This window comes from Hemibagrus wyckioides, linkage group LG11 (assembly GCF_019097595.1).
Source record: "Hemibagrus wyckioides isolate EC202008001 linkage group LG11, SWU_Hwy_1.0, whole genome shotgun sequence".
In the NCBI taxonomy this organism is placed as follows: domain Eukaryota; kingdom Metazoa; phylum Chordata; class Actinopteri; order Siluriformes; family Bagridae; genus Hemibagrus; species Hemibagrus wyckioides.
Genome location: NC_080720.1, coordinates 20,601,770 through 20,614,665, shown reverse-complemented (window position 1 = coordinate 20,614,665; position 12,896 = coordinate 20,601,770). Strand labels below are relative to the sequence as shown.

Genomic DNA, 12,896 nt, shown 5'->3' with positions numbered 1-12,896 from the left:
TAGACAGGAGGAGTAGTTACCAATAAGCTATTTGTCACCATGGGTTTAATGTTTACTCCACTTTGGCATTACAAACTTTTCCACTAGGTTACTTGGTAAACATAACAATGAAAACACAGATTGTTAGCTTTTAATGATTTTATTTTGAATATAGTAAATGTGGAATGTGGAAGGACTTAAATAAAAAAAATGATGGAGACATTAGGTAACAGAAAGTGTTTATGTCAGTGTATTAACAAATCTTTTTATTATTAACAATGGCAGACATTGCAAAAAAGAAATCCAGAGAAAAAGGAAAAGCACAACCGCCACATGCATTTACACGTAAGGCCAGTAATTCATTACAGTTCATTAATATCTGACCACATACCTTAACTTGAAAAGAGAGATCTTTTTTGAGAATATATATCACTATTAATAATAGTCATTAACCAGCAAGTTTGCCTTTTGCTGCTGATCAGAGAAAGCACAAGATGAGCTTGTAATGGAGGATGACCATTTGTGGGAGCTCAGTGAGGTGAAGACTTTCTTTACTGTTGATGCCTCAAGGGAGGGTTAATAAGTTTGCTGTGTGATTAGGGCTAAAAAAAAAAAGCTGAGTTGGGTGGAGGCCAGGACCAAACCCAAACATGTGCCTGAGTTGGCCACTTATTCGCACAGGGAGTGGAGGTTTGCTCAAACAAAAATTGCGAGCATTGACATAGCACTATGAACGCTGTCAGAGAAGAACTCGTGTTTGATGAATGTCAGTATTCAACTAAAGGAAGAATTTAAAATAAAAAGAAATAAAAGCAAATTTTATGTTTCAAACCTGTTTCCACATTTAGTAAGTGCCTAAAACCTGTATGAAGGCCATAACTGATCCTAGGTTATTGCTCAATTACTTTGAGTCAGTTTGCTCTAATAAGCTAACTGAAAGATGGAGACAGGCAGACATTGCGAATAGCCAAGCATTTTATGTGACCTATATAGTCATAAAATGTCTGATGTAAAATGTTTTATTAAGATTACAACCAGATCGTGAAATGTCTTCATGTAAAAGTGGCCACAATGATTGGAATAAAAAATCCAGACCACAACATTAATTAAACACAGAAAAGAACTAGAGCATATAGACTCTAGTTCTTAGGCAGTTTGTCAGTGCATAGCAAACAATCTGTCATCTTGGCTTTGTTGGTCTGTTGTTGGACTCATACTGGGTGGACAAACTGATAGACCAGTCTCTGAGACACATCTGGTTTGCGGATGATTCCCTTCTTGTAGTACTGCCTGATAGAGCGGCTAAGTTTGTCGTAATTCATTGCTGGCCGGTTCTTCCTCAGACCCCAGAGTCGTGCTACATGAGCAGAATCTTCAATTTTGAAAATACCTTTAGACAAAAGATAGATAAAAGCTTCATCTCAATACAGATTTAACAGTGACACATAAACAGAAGAGAGAATATTAAACGATAAACAAGGTCTCGCTATATGCCGCATAATGTTAGCTTTCATTCACTGGAACTACTGGGTTGAATTCCCCTGATAACATTTTATACCTTTCTCTTTATTGAGCCAGCGGATGCAGCGTCCGTAACTGTGTGGTTTAAGTAAAAGCTCTCTGAGGAACTGCCACAAATGGATGGGCTGACCGGAGCAAGATGAATCTGCTTCTGACCACAATTCCTCTCTCTCTGTTGGACAAAACCAGTTAGTGTGACAGCATTTGACAACAGTCTATTTTCTTCCTCCTCTGTGACTAATGAATGTAAATATGCTGTTGAGGTTTCTACCCAGATGTGTTTACATATTTCTACATAGTTGATCTTGATCTTACCTGTGATCCTGCACTCTCCTAATGAACATCTCTCTTTCATCCAGGCAGCTAAGCACACAGAGAAGCATGCGAGTGAGTTAATCTACTTAATGCATTTACAATAGCTTATACCAAAAACTCGCCATGAATTTTTCATTCCATTCCAGCAATATTATGCGTGTGTAAACATAGGTAAGCACCTGATTTCCATATATCTAGATGTGCGTGGAGTGTGTCACCACACTGTGGACAACGCTGCTGAAAGTCTTCCTCAGTCATGGCACACAAGTCTTTTCCATCCAGATCCTGAAACGCTTTGCCCACCTGAGGGAGTCGATACAGGTGCTCTGTCCACAACAGCCACTTCTGAACATTTCCACAATTCCACTCCACTGGATCTGAAAGATCCGATATAAGTTTGACTCACTGCACAATTTTCAGCATTCCCTTACCACCTACCTATCAGTCAAATAACACTGGGATTTGCAATGTTTGTACAGAGCTTTGTATGTTTTGATGCTCCAGTGTGATTCAAGGATCATGTGTCATTCAAGGAAAGCGAAAAGCAAAAGTGTGAACGGGGGAATGAGTGTTTACCCAAGGAGGTGTAGCACAATTACTTACAAGGAGTGAAATTTGCCATGACAACTGTCAGTTAGAAGAAATGTCAGTAAGTCCAGTAAGCACACACCAATAAAATCAAGAACAAGTATCAGTGAGGTTTGGGTAGATTAGGAGATATTCAGCAATACAAACACAGGGAAGTCATTCTCTTTGTATTGTTAAGCTGTAGAAAATTTGACCGTATTCAGCAATGTTAAATGTTTTAGAGCACATCAACACAGTGTGCAGGAGCTGGCTGTTGATGTTTACTCTTTTAGTCAGAGCTCCTCACCTGTGCAGGACAAGGGCTTGGTTGGACAGTTAGACACCACCTGCTGGGTAAACACCAAAAGCCCTAAAGTAAAGCTACTCCAACAAAGTTCTTAGGTCATTTGCAACAACTCCACATGCAGGAGTGGGGATTAAACAGATCTTTGGAATATAAAGCTAGGTTTTGACGTTAGATGTATTCTGAGCAAACATCTTTCACAATTTCTATTTAAATAAAGAAAATCTGATGGTTGTTTGAGCGTCATACGGTTTGCGTCGTGCCAAGGTAAAAGTACACATTAGCGGATTAGAAATGTCCTTTACTGGTTTCTTGCCAAACGTTCCCCATTATTTGATACTGACATTTTTAAATATTTAAACTACACCACTGTACAGCTTACAAAAACAGTATGATGGAAAACAAAAATGCAAAAATATGATATTAAAATCATTTTAAAACACATTCAGATTTCAGACACAAAATACACAATGTTGTATATTAGCCTCTAACCTGGTGTGATGTTCAGTAGCTTGCAGGCTGTCTCAATATCCTTTAGCACTTCTCCAACCACAAGGCTCTGCACTTGTTCCAGAGATCTCTCCTCCACCTGCTCTTCAAGGCCAGGGGACAGTGGCTCAGTCCCTAGCCCAGGACTATCAATTACAGGGCACTGTTCTGGCTCTGGACATGGTTCTGGATTAGGTCCACTAGCAACTGATGCAGAGTCTGCCACTCTCACCAACCATGTGGCATCCTCAGTGAACAGCATGTCGAAACAGGACAGGTAGAGTCCTGGAAGGGCACGATCAGTACTGTCCAGCCGTGGTTTATTGTCCACCAGCTCCAGAGTCTCCACTGTCCCATCTTCTGTTTTCAGAACAGCCAAAGAGTTCTCGGGCAAACTGGAGGCAGAGCGAGCTGGCTGGAGCAAGACAGTATCTGGGTGGACCCGCACTGGACTAGCCATGACCTCCTGAAAATGAAGAAGAAAAGTGATTCCTGAGACTCAGGCAAACAAACAAAAAAAATAAAAAATATGAAAAATGACACCAGGATATCAGCAAATGATTCCAAACTGGACAGGCATTGCACTGTAATCACTATATATAAACTGAAATGGATGAGTATTCATTAATATTGAAAAAAAAAAAGCCCTACATGTATTATCAACATTTCCAAAAGTAATATTGTTAAGATAGAATCAATACTTAGGGTTTGGTTTCAAGATGGTATCTCTTAATCAACACCATGGTGTCCTGTTCCATAGCCAAAGTCAGACTCCAAACTTCTTTAAAGAGATATATGTGTTTTAGTGAGCCTGCTTGTCTCTTTAAGTGGTGGGGAACACATGGGGCAGGGAAACCAAAGCAAGTCACGGTGTAGCACTGAGAGGCAAAGACCAAAGTGGATTGAGCTGCAGAACTTACTCACGGGTCACTAGTACAGAATTGAGGCAAATGTTTGAGTAAATAAGATATAGTTGAGTCCCACTTTCAAAGTGCCATTCCCGCAGTCCCCTGTCTCCACAGTCAGCATGAGCTTTTAATGAAACTTTATGAAATGGGACTTTCATTCCCGATGGGAAAGTAGGACACAGCTCAAGACAAAAGATTGACAATGACTGAAACCTAGCGACTGACAAACAACAATAGAAATCATGTGAGACATTTAGGTGGTAGGAGACTATAATTTTAATATTGAAAAGAAAGGAACAATCATTAATATAATCAGTGATCTTAGCAAATCAGTTACAAGTGGCACAATACATTTCCTTCCCAAAACAGAACAATAAACCTTCGGTAAAGTCGATGTCAAGTGGAACTATCTTCAATGTAGACAAATCTATTTATCATTATGAGATTAAAATGAAACAAATAAAAGAGTGATAAGAATAGCATTCTACTGATAGATAATGTTGCTTATTTCAAGCATCTATTTCGTGCACAGTAAAATGCAAGATAATCCGCCAACAGATAAATCCAAGCTTGAAATGGGTAAAATGTCTAGAAATATGTGTAATAATCATATATTAAAGAGCAAAGAGCACTACAGTTACAACTCTAGATTAGATTTAATCTTCACTGTCTGTGTATGAAGAATACTGTCTATAAAATACCGTCTTCTGTTTTATGACATGCTGCCCTAGGGGATTAAGAGTGTAGTGGTAAACATAGTGGTAGACCTATCTTTGTGTTTGAGTAATGATGGCCTTGTGTAACCTTTTTGCTGATGAATTAAAGGAAGCACAGATGGAGAGTGAGAGCTCAAATGGTCATTGTGGATTATCTGTAAATGTTCTTGCACCTCCATAGAATAATTTCTCGCATGCCACATGCTCATTGATAAACCTTACATTTGTTTGGACATAGTGGCACTCAAATTCATAAAATCTGATGATGGCTCCACACCCAGTGATAGCAGAGAAAACCAAAGACAAGCTGCCAGTCTATCAGTCTAAAGAAGGGATGGAAGAGGGTGAAAGGGGGTGAGAGTTCAGGCCATTTTTACACCCTGTTTACAGATCTCTGTGCTACCACAAATAGAAGACTTGGGTAGTGTCTTTGAAGGTACACTCTGGTTAACCCTAAAGGAAATGAAGTTATCCACATTTAAACATCCCCCCTTCTCATCTCTTAACCCTGATCTGGCTTGCTTGCCCTCCTACTGCTCCTGCATTCCCTTCTTTCATCCTTTTCCCCTCCCTGGAAAAATGGGGTGCATCTTTCCCTTCATCTATGGTCAGCTTAGACACACGCAGCCTGGCGTTCCCTCTGTGTAGCAACAGCTTGAGGTAAGTCCATTATCCTGGCACATTTGGTCATATTGACTCAGCACAGGAGAAAAGAGGACACAAACACACTTCGTAGGCAAGAGATTAGGGCCTGTGACTGATTCTTAAATGAGTTTCGTTAAAGACTTGAAAATTCATTTCAGTGGCATTAAGAGTTTCTCCTTTTGCTGGGTCAGCGGTGCTCACTGTTGCTGAGAAGCAAAACGTTTAGAGATTTGGCAAACAGTTTTGGTTAAGAGTTGGCAGCTATCCTCTGTGCCAGAACCGGTCTGATTACTTAAACTATTAGTCAGGGATCCTTCCTTAAAAAACTAACTAATAGAGGCGAATAACAACAACTGTTATTTAATCACCAACAGTCAAATCCGATTGCTTTAAGAGACATTATTTATTTAATCATGTATTACTATAAGCTATTGCATTCACAAAAATGACATTTGCTCACTCTATATACTAATCTAAAAAGAGTACTTCATGACTTCAAGATGTTCCCAGCTAGAAATTTAACAGATGGCAATCAAATTAAAAGGTACAGATAAAAATCTAAGGCATGTCCCCGTACTGCTACCCACCCTACCGTATCCTCTCTTATAAAGAAAGACACTTCCTTGTTTGGTTGTGGACTTAGCAAATGTGTGAAGTCATGCAAGACTGTTTGCCACCTGTACACAGCATCACATTTCAATTACAAAGTGCAATTTCTGTTCATTTTCCTTCTGGGGAACAATGACTAGCAACCAAAAAACTTAAAATGGTCTTGCATATTTGCCAGGACAGTATTGCTTAATATAGTTTCATCTTAGGATGACATCAAGGAAAGACAATTTGTACAATATATTGTTTAAAAAAAAAGTTGGGTATTATGCTGGGTAGTAAGCCGGCTTGTAACATTTATAGTGTTATAGGTGTCATAGGTAAAGATTAACTAGTCAAACATCTCCCCTGCTGATAATAGGCTATTAAATATCATTTCAAGTGAAGTTCCTGAGTTTATTTTTGCTGGAAGACAGCTTGCACAAACCCACTGTTTTCTCTGACAGCTGTCCAGTATGAGTCCTGTTCACAATTTCAGGGTGTAAAACACTATAATAATTAGAGCTGACTGTATCTCAAGAAGACCATAATTCATAGTGTCTTATTCTGTGAGAACTTCAGGTGTACATGCATTTTCGTTTCATGTTTATTCAGATTAAATATGAATTAAAAATGACACATAATATATGTGTTGCATCAACAGACCTTGTTCAACTATTTATACATGCCCAAAGGTTTATTTACATTTACATTTCTGGCGTTTGGCAGACGCTCTTATCCAGAGCAACGTATTTCTTTAATGAAACATTCTCAAAATATGTTCATAACCTGTCTTAGTCAAGAATTTAAAAAGAGTATAGTATAGTCTAGTATAAAGATTATACATATTACATAATGTTTTTGGCATTAACATTTTTTCAGTCTTTGTTTGAGAGAAAGTATTTGAAATTATGAGCTTGACATATAGTGATAAAACATCTACATGGTTTTTTTTGGACACATCTGCCTTTAACCCATCTGACCATATCAGCTCAATGTTACCGGTTAGGATGCTGTTTCATTTATAACAAAAAAGACACCAGTGTATGAATTTTAAACCTTGCACACTTGTCTCATGCAAATGGTCACATTACCACGATGTCACCCATTTAATGACAGCCCTTGATGAGAATCATTCTCCTGGCAGGAGAATCAAAATGGGAATGCACTTGTGACTCTGTTCGGTACTCTTAAATCTTTTGGTATTTTTGGCAACCATTTCTGCATACTTGGCTTAATTTCTGATGCAGGTGTGACAGCAGGCTTTAGTAACAGACTTTATTTTAGCAAATATCTTAATAACCTATGAGTTCTTTTATAGTACTTGAGAATATTTCAGTTGATCCAAACACATTAAATAAAAGGTCCTGGGTAAAAGAAAACATATGATTTTGTTAAATTAAAAAATATCACTTCATTTAAAGAAGAATGTCACAAATTTAATACACACCACCATCCCTTTATTTAACACTTTTGGAAAGATTTAACAAGAGCAAAGTGAGTCACTTGTTTAAACAGTTTAGCATGTGGAAAAGTTACTTTTCTGGCTAGAATTCAGAATTTAGACAAATAACCCTAGGGATATTCTTTCTTCAAGTCTATGTACAAACAACACAGAGCCTGGATGACTTTAGACAGATAAACAAAAGAATCTGACAAGTAGGCAAGCTCTGAGGTGAATCATTTTCTCTGGATATAGTCTAACTGTCAAGAGAAACTGCTAAAACGTGGCAATTCTAATCCTCTTTCTCCCTCTAATATACAGTACAAATGAGATTTCAAGTCTAGACTTATTAAAGATAAGGTGTCATGTTTTATTTTGCTTCCTTGAAGAGAAAAACAAATATTGTAGGCTGTTTTGCATCATATATCTACACAAAGATGTCATAACTGGCCTGTTTGCTTTACTTTACCCAAAGTCCCCCTTTAGTTCATGGACTTCTTAGCCTGGTTTGACAAAATTCAAACATGCCTTTAAGAGTTTAGACGTTGAACCTGTAAGTCACTGGGCCTTTCCTCAAGGGAAAATTTGTTTTCAGCTCTGGTGGAGATGTGGCATGCTGCCAACCCACCATATTAAAAAACAGTTACGAACCTTATACATTTTTTTTTATTTTCTAATTTAGTGACTCACTGGGGTCCTAACATAAGTCACATTTAGAAAGGGCTGAAATGTTGAAACACCTACAAACAGGTGCACTCCCAACATTACTGGATTACTGGATCTGAATACCATATCAGCCCTTATTAATCATCAAAAGAACACACAAAAGGCTTGGTAAAGATAAGACACTAACTTGGTGCACTTTTACCCACTCAGCTTTTCACAGTGTGAATTTTCCTTGTTCTGTATTTAAACCAATTTATTGTAGTATAAATGTACAGAAAACATTCCTTCTTTTTTTTTTTGCTTCATCCTTTTATAATCATAAAATATGTTTGCAGTTAAAAATTAATTCAAAATTAACATTTTTTTTATTACATGAGGTTTTTTTCTCAGACCACTACTAAAGTTTAAACACTGTATGTTCAACTTGGCCTTACCTGTGCAGATACAGTGACTGTCTGGAGAAGCACCAGGAGGGATTTTTTCTTTTCCTTTTTGCCTTTTTCCTTTTTTCCACTGATGCAGTCAAGTAAAAAAATTCTTTTTTTTTTGGTTTCCGCTGCTGTCTTGGACGAACATTAACTGGTGTTCAGTTTGGCTGTCTCATATCTTCTGAAGTCTTTCTGGACATGTGACATGCGTTCACAGGTTGCTTGAATAGTAAGATGTTGGAGATCCCACAGCACGACTGTCTCCAGGCACACACCACCACATCACTACATTCAGTGACTAAACCTGATGGTGTCAACCTTTCCCTGGCCGTATGTGCATGTGTGTATACCTGATGTGGGTGTGTAGCCAAGCTCTCAAGTCCTGTGTGCAGGAATGCCTGCTCCATTGACTCCAGTGCTGGCATTTATAAGGAGGCATTATTAACTTGTGTAAACACTTCAAACTGTGGTCCACCTCTGCCTTTCACCATAAAGGATATAACAGTTTGGAGAAGAGTCCTGTACAGAGCATTTGAGTGCCATATTGTCCTTGGTTGAAATCAAGTTGAAACTTGTTAAATAAAAGCAATGTTTACTCATAAGAATGAGAATTTGTATGAAGAAATGTGTTGTAATGCTATTTCTTAAATAGAAACCAAAATAATTACAATTTAGTGGGACTTTGGGGATCATCTGGTATTACTGGGGTTTGAATTATCTTAAAAAATATATATATTTATGATATAGTCAAATATCAAGACACTTCATAAACCTAGACATATTTTGATCATATGTTTTCATAAAACATGGACAAATAATGCATATATATCTATATCTATATCTATATGTCATGGTCAGTCTTCATCATTTCTATATTTTGGTTTATATTTGGTTAAAAAAAACACAACTACAATAACTGATGTCTAAAGTATGTTTCTAATTAAATCATCAATTGGAAAGTACCATGTTTACAACACAGGATTGTGTTTGATCTCAATACCTGGAGGCATTTTTGAGCACCAACTGATCATTATGTAAAAAAAATAATAATAATAATCACATTCCAGGACTTTAGTGTGCACAATTAAAAATGAACCCATTCATCTTTATGCTACTGAAATGAAATGAAATGAGTGTAGGACATACAAGTACAACATTGCTGGTCACTCAGTGGTTGTCTTTCTTTTTTTTAATTTGTAAGAATAATTAAAACACTACTGTATATACTGAAAAAAATCTAACTGATGATGTCTTTAAATGAAAATTTCAATATTAGTATAAATATGGGTAATGAAATAGGTAATATATTAGATCCTTGTGCTGATTCCTTATTATATTGCGTATTTTTTCTCTTATAAAAAAAAAAAGAGTTTCTGCTTGCGTCAGTAATGTACTGATGATGTCCCTGCAACTACATGGCATGGTGCTTTGTTTGCATAGTTAAACAGACACACCAACACAAACCATGACTGTCTCACACATACGCTGTGCCTCATTTATAAAAGCTGAGTGTGGGGTTAATAGTATCTTAACCTTAAAGCATAATACTATCTTAAAATACAATAGTATCTTAGCATTAAAACACAACACACAATGCATTTCTGCCAAATATTGTTCTAAACCTGATTTATGGAACAGCAGAGAGGTATACCGCTAAGCAGATATATCTTTGTAAATAAATTTTAAAAACCCTGTGTATCAAAAGAGATTAAAAATAGATTTATTTTACGTCTCTTTGACTGTTGTTTATTCAGCATGTTTCTCATTGAGGGATCATTTGCATGGCAGTTGTAAAAACCGAGTGAGTGAGTTGAGATTCAGCCTTTTAACCTCCTCATTCTAAAATAACATTCTCATAAACAGATAAGAATTTTTGGCCTGGAAATTGATTCTGTACTCGGAGACATCCGTTCAGTTTCACTGCGTTTAGTCATCAATCAAAACAAATGGAGTTTAGTTCAAACTCCAAAATATGATATGATTTGCATAGAGGTTTGTTTCAAATGAAATCAGCAATCCTTTGGAAATTCCACTTTGTATTAAATACATGGTTAAACGTAGAAAGAAGAATATCAGTCAGTAAACGAGCTGCTTAAAACCTGCTGGACTTCAGTGGATGTATTGGTGGAAGTCAGGTAAGGTCAGCGTTCTAACATTTAACATTTAACTTTTGAAAGCAAAATCAGCAACACACCAATTCATTCTAGACAAAAGCTTATTATTGGGTTTTCTATTGCTATAAGAAAGCAACATAAATATGTATGATAAACGAAGATGATAAATGAGAGCAATATCACAGCTACTTGATGCCTCATTGAATTCTCAGGAGATTAATAATATTCTGCAGGTTAACACCCAAACTATTAACTAAATTAACATAATTAACTAAACACTATTAACTAAATACACAACCTATGAACCTGTGTTGAAGCAACTGTCTTAATAATAGTATTAATCTAATTAACAGTATTCATTTATCCATATCAACACTGTGCACTTTTACTTTTACTGTGCACATGCAAATCCATTAAATATCAAGAAACATGATATCTGCAAATAATGCAGATATTTCCAATTCTGTAATAAGACCAATTCTCATAATTGATGTACGAAAAACAAAAAAAACCCACAGTAACTGTCTGCAGTATATCATCATTAGGAAAGTACCATCTTTAGAATGTGTTTGATCAATATACCCCTGAGGTATTTTTTTTTTAGATCTGAGGATCATTATATAAAAAGTTTGTTATTAATCCCATTAAGCACACATCGGCTAATTAACACTATTAACTAATCCTCTTTTGTTAATTCAGGTTAACCGTCTTTTAACAGGCCTTTTAACAGTTGTCACAGGCCTCAGGTCATCTTTGGGAGCTGGAAAGTTTGCTTGTCTCTAATGCTTTCACTCTCTAATGTTTGCCAAGTCAGGTCCAAGTCGGATACTTTGAATTCAACAGCGGTGAACATTCAAAGTAATCTCTAAAAAAAAACCAAACCCATCATAATACATAGTGCTTTGAAAATATATTTACCCCCTAGTAAATAGTATTGTGCTGTATTGTAACGTTACATTTAAATATATTGGAATTAAATTTTTTCTTTTAAATCGTCTCTTTGTTCTAAGAGCCAGGAATATGGGCAGAAATTGAACACTAATAAGTACTTTTAGTACTAATATACTCATTTTTTTGTGTACACTACTAACATGCAAAGTAATATACTGTAATATCAAGTAATATACTACTTCTTAACACATGCTACTTGACTATTTTTTTACTTGAACATCTGTAAATCCAGTGGTCATTATCTCTTCACAGTTGACTTAGTTATCAACTGACCATGACAATGCACAAGACGATCAAATTATGAGAGCTGGTGGCGTAGTTCTCACAGTCTTTAGGACTGCCTGAAGCAGTTACACCTCAGCATTTGTTGAGACTGAAGAGATGTTTGCTGTGTCCATAAACTAAACTAGTTATTAAACAAAATTGGTATGCTTTCCAGCCCTGCTCTATCTTATAGTAAAAAAAAAAAAAGCCTATAGTAAGGCCCAGTAGTAACTCAAAGATCATGGTCATGGTCAAGTTAGTCTAAGGTAGTCAGGTTAAAAACAACCATGCTTGAACATGCCAATATTTTTCTAAGGGACCTCAGAACCATGGTATGGTTATCAGTTCATCATCAAGGGAGTAGAACTCAGTGTGTGCCAAGAAAAACATGCACTGCATTTAATTTACTGGATACAAGAAGTGTCACTGGTGGGTTAGGTGTGCCATCCAAGGTGTGTTCCAAAATGTACAGAGAAACCTGGACAAATATTTGTCAAGATATCCATGCATGCTTTAAGGTAACATGATCTCTTAGAGTCCTTACTTTTAAAGATCTCATTTCTTAATCCGCTGTCTTAAAGACACTAGAAATGAACCTTATTTTGGAATATGAATGTTACATTTTGAGCTTTCTAACATATATGGACCAATTTAGATCTGTTTTTATAAAATCTCTTTTGAGAATAAGCCTGCCAAGTGTTAAAGATCCATGTCAAAAATTTCGTTCTACTGGATGATACATGATAACTAAAGGCTGATTTATTCTAAACAGAGGAAAACAGAAATTTGCGTTCTGGACCATTCCTGTTTTTACATGTATTAATCTAATAGGATAGAATTATTAAATAATTAAAAAATGAATAATTTTAAAATTATTAAATTTAATTAGACCCATTATGTGTATGTGTAGCATGGCATAGTAAATTCAGACAGCTCAACTGCAAGGTCTTTGGTAGTGTGATAAAATGAGCAACTGTAATACAGTCAGGCAATGAGA

At 36.4% G+C, this 12,896-nt stretch overlaps 1 protein-coding gene across 1 annotated transcript; it reads right to left on the bottom strand.

The window, feature by feature from the left end:
* Positions 1–138: 138 nt before the first annotated feature.
* On the bottom strand, positions 139–8,954 carry LOC131361238 (SAM pointed domain-containing Ets transcription factor). Its single transcript, XM_058402221.1, has 6 exons — positions 8,577–8,954; positions 3,179–3,641; positions 1,995–2,192; positions 1,816–1,863; positions 1,538–1,672; positions 139–1,369 (listed from the first exon to the last, which is right to left on the bottom strand). Exons 2-6 carry the CDS (start codon positions 3,633–3,635, stop codon positions 1,191–1,193), a joined length of 1,017 nt encoding a protein of 338 aa, XP_058258204.1. The 5' UTR covers positions 3,636–3,641; positions 8,577–8,954; the 3' UTR covers positions 139–1,190.
* Between the last annotated feature and the right edge of the window lie 3,942 nt (positions 8,955–12,896).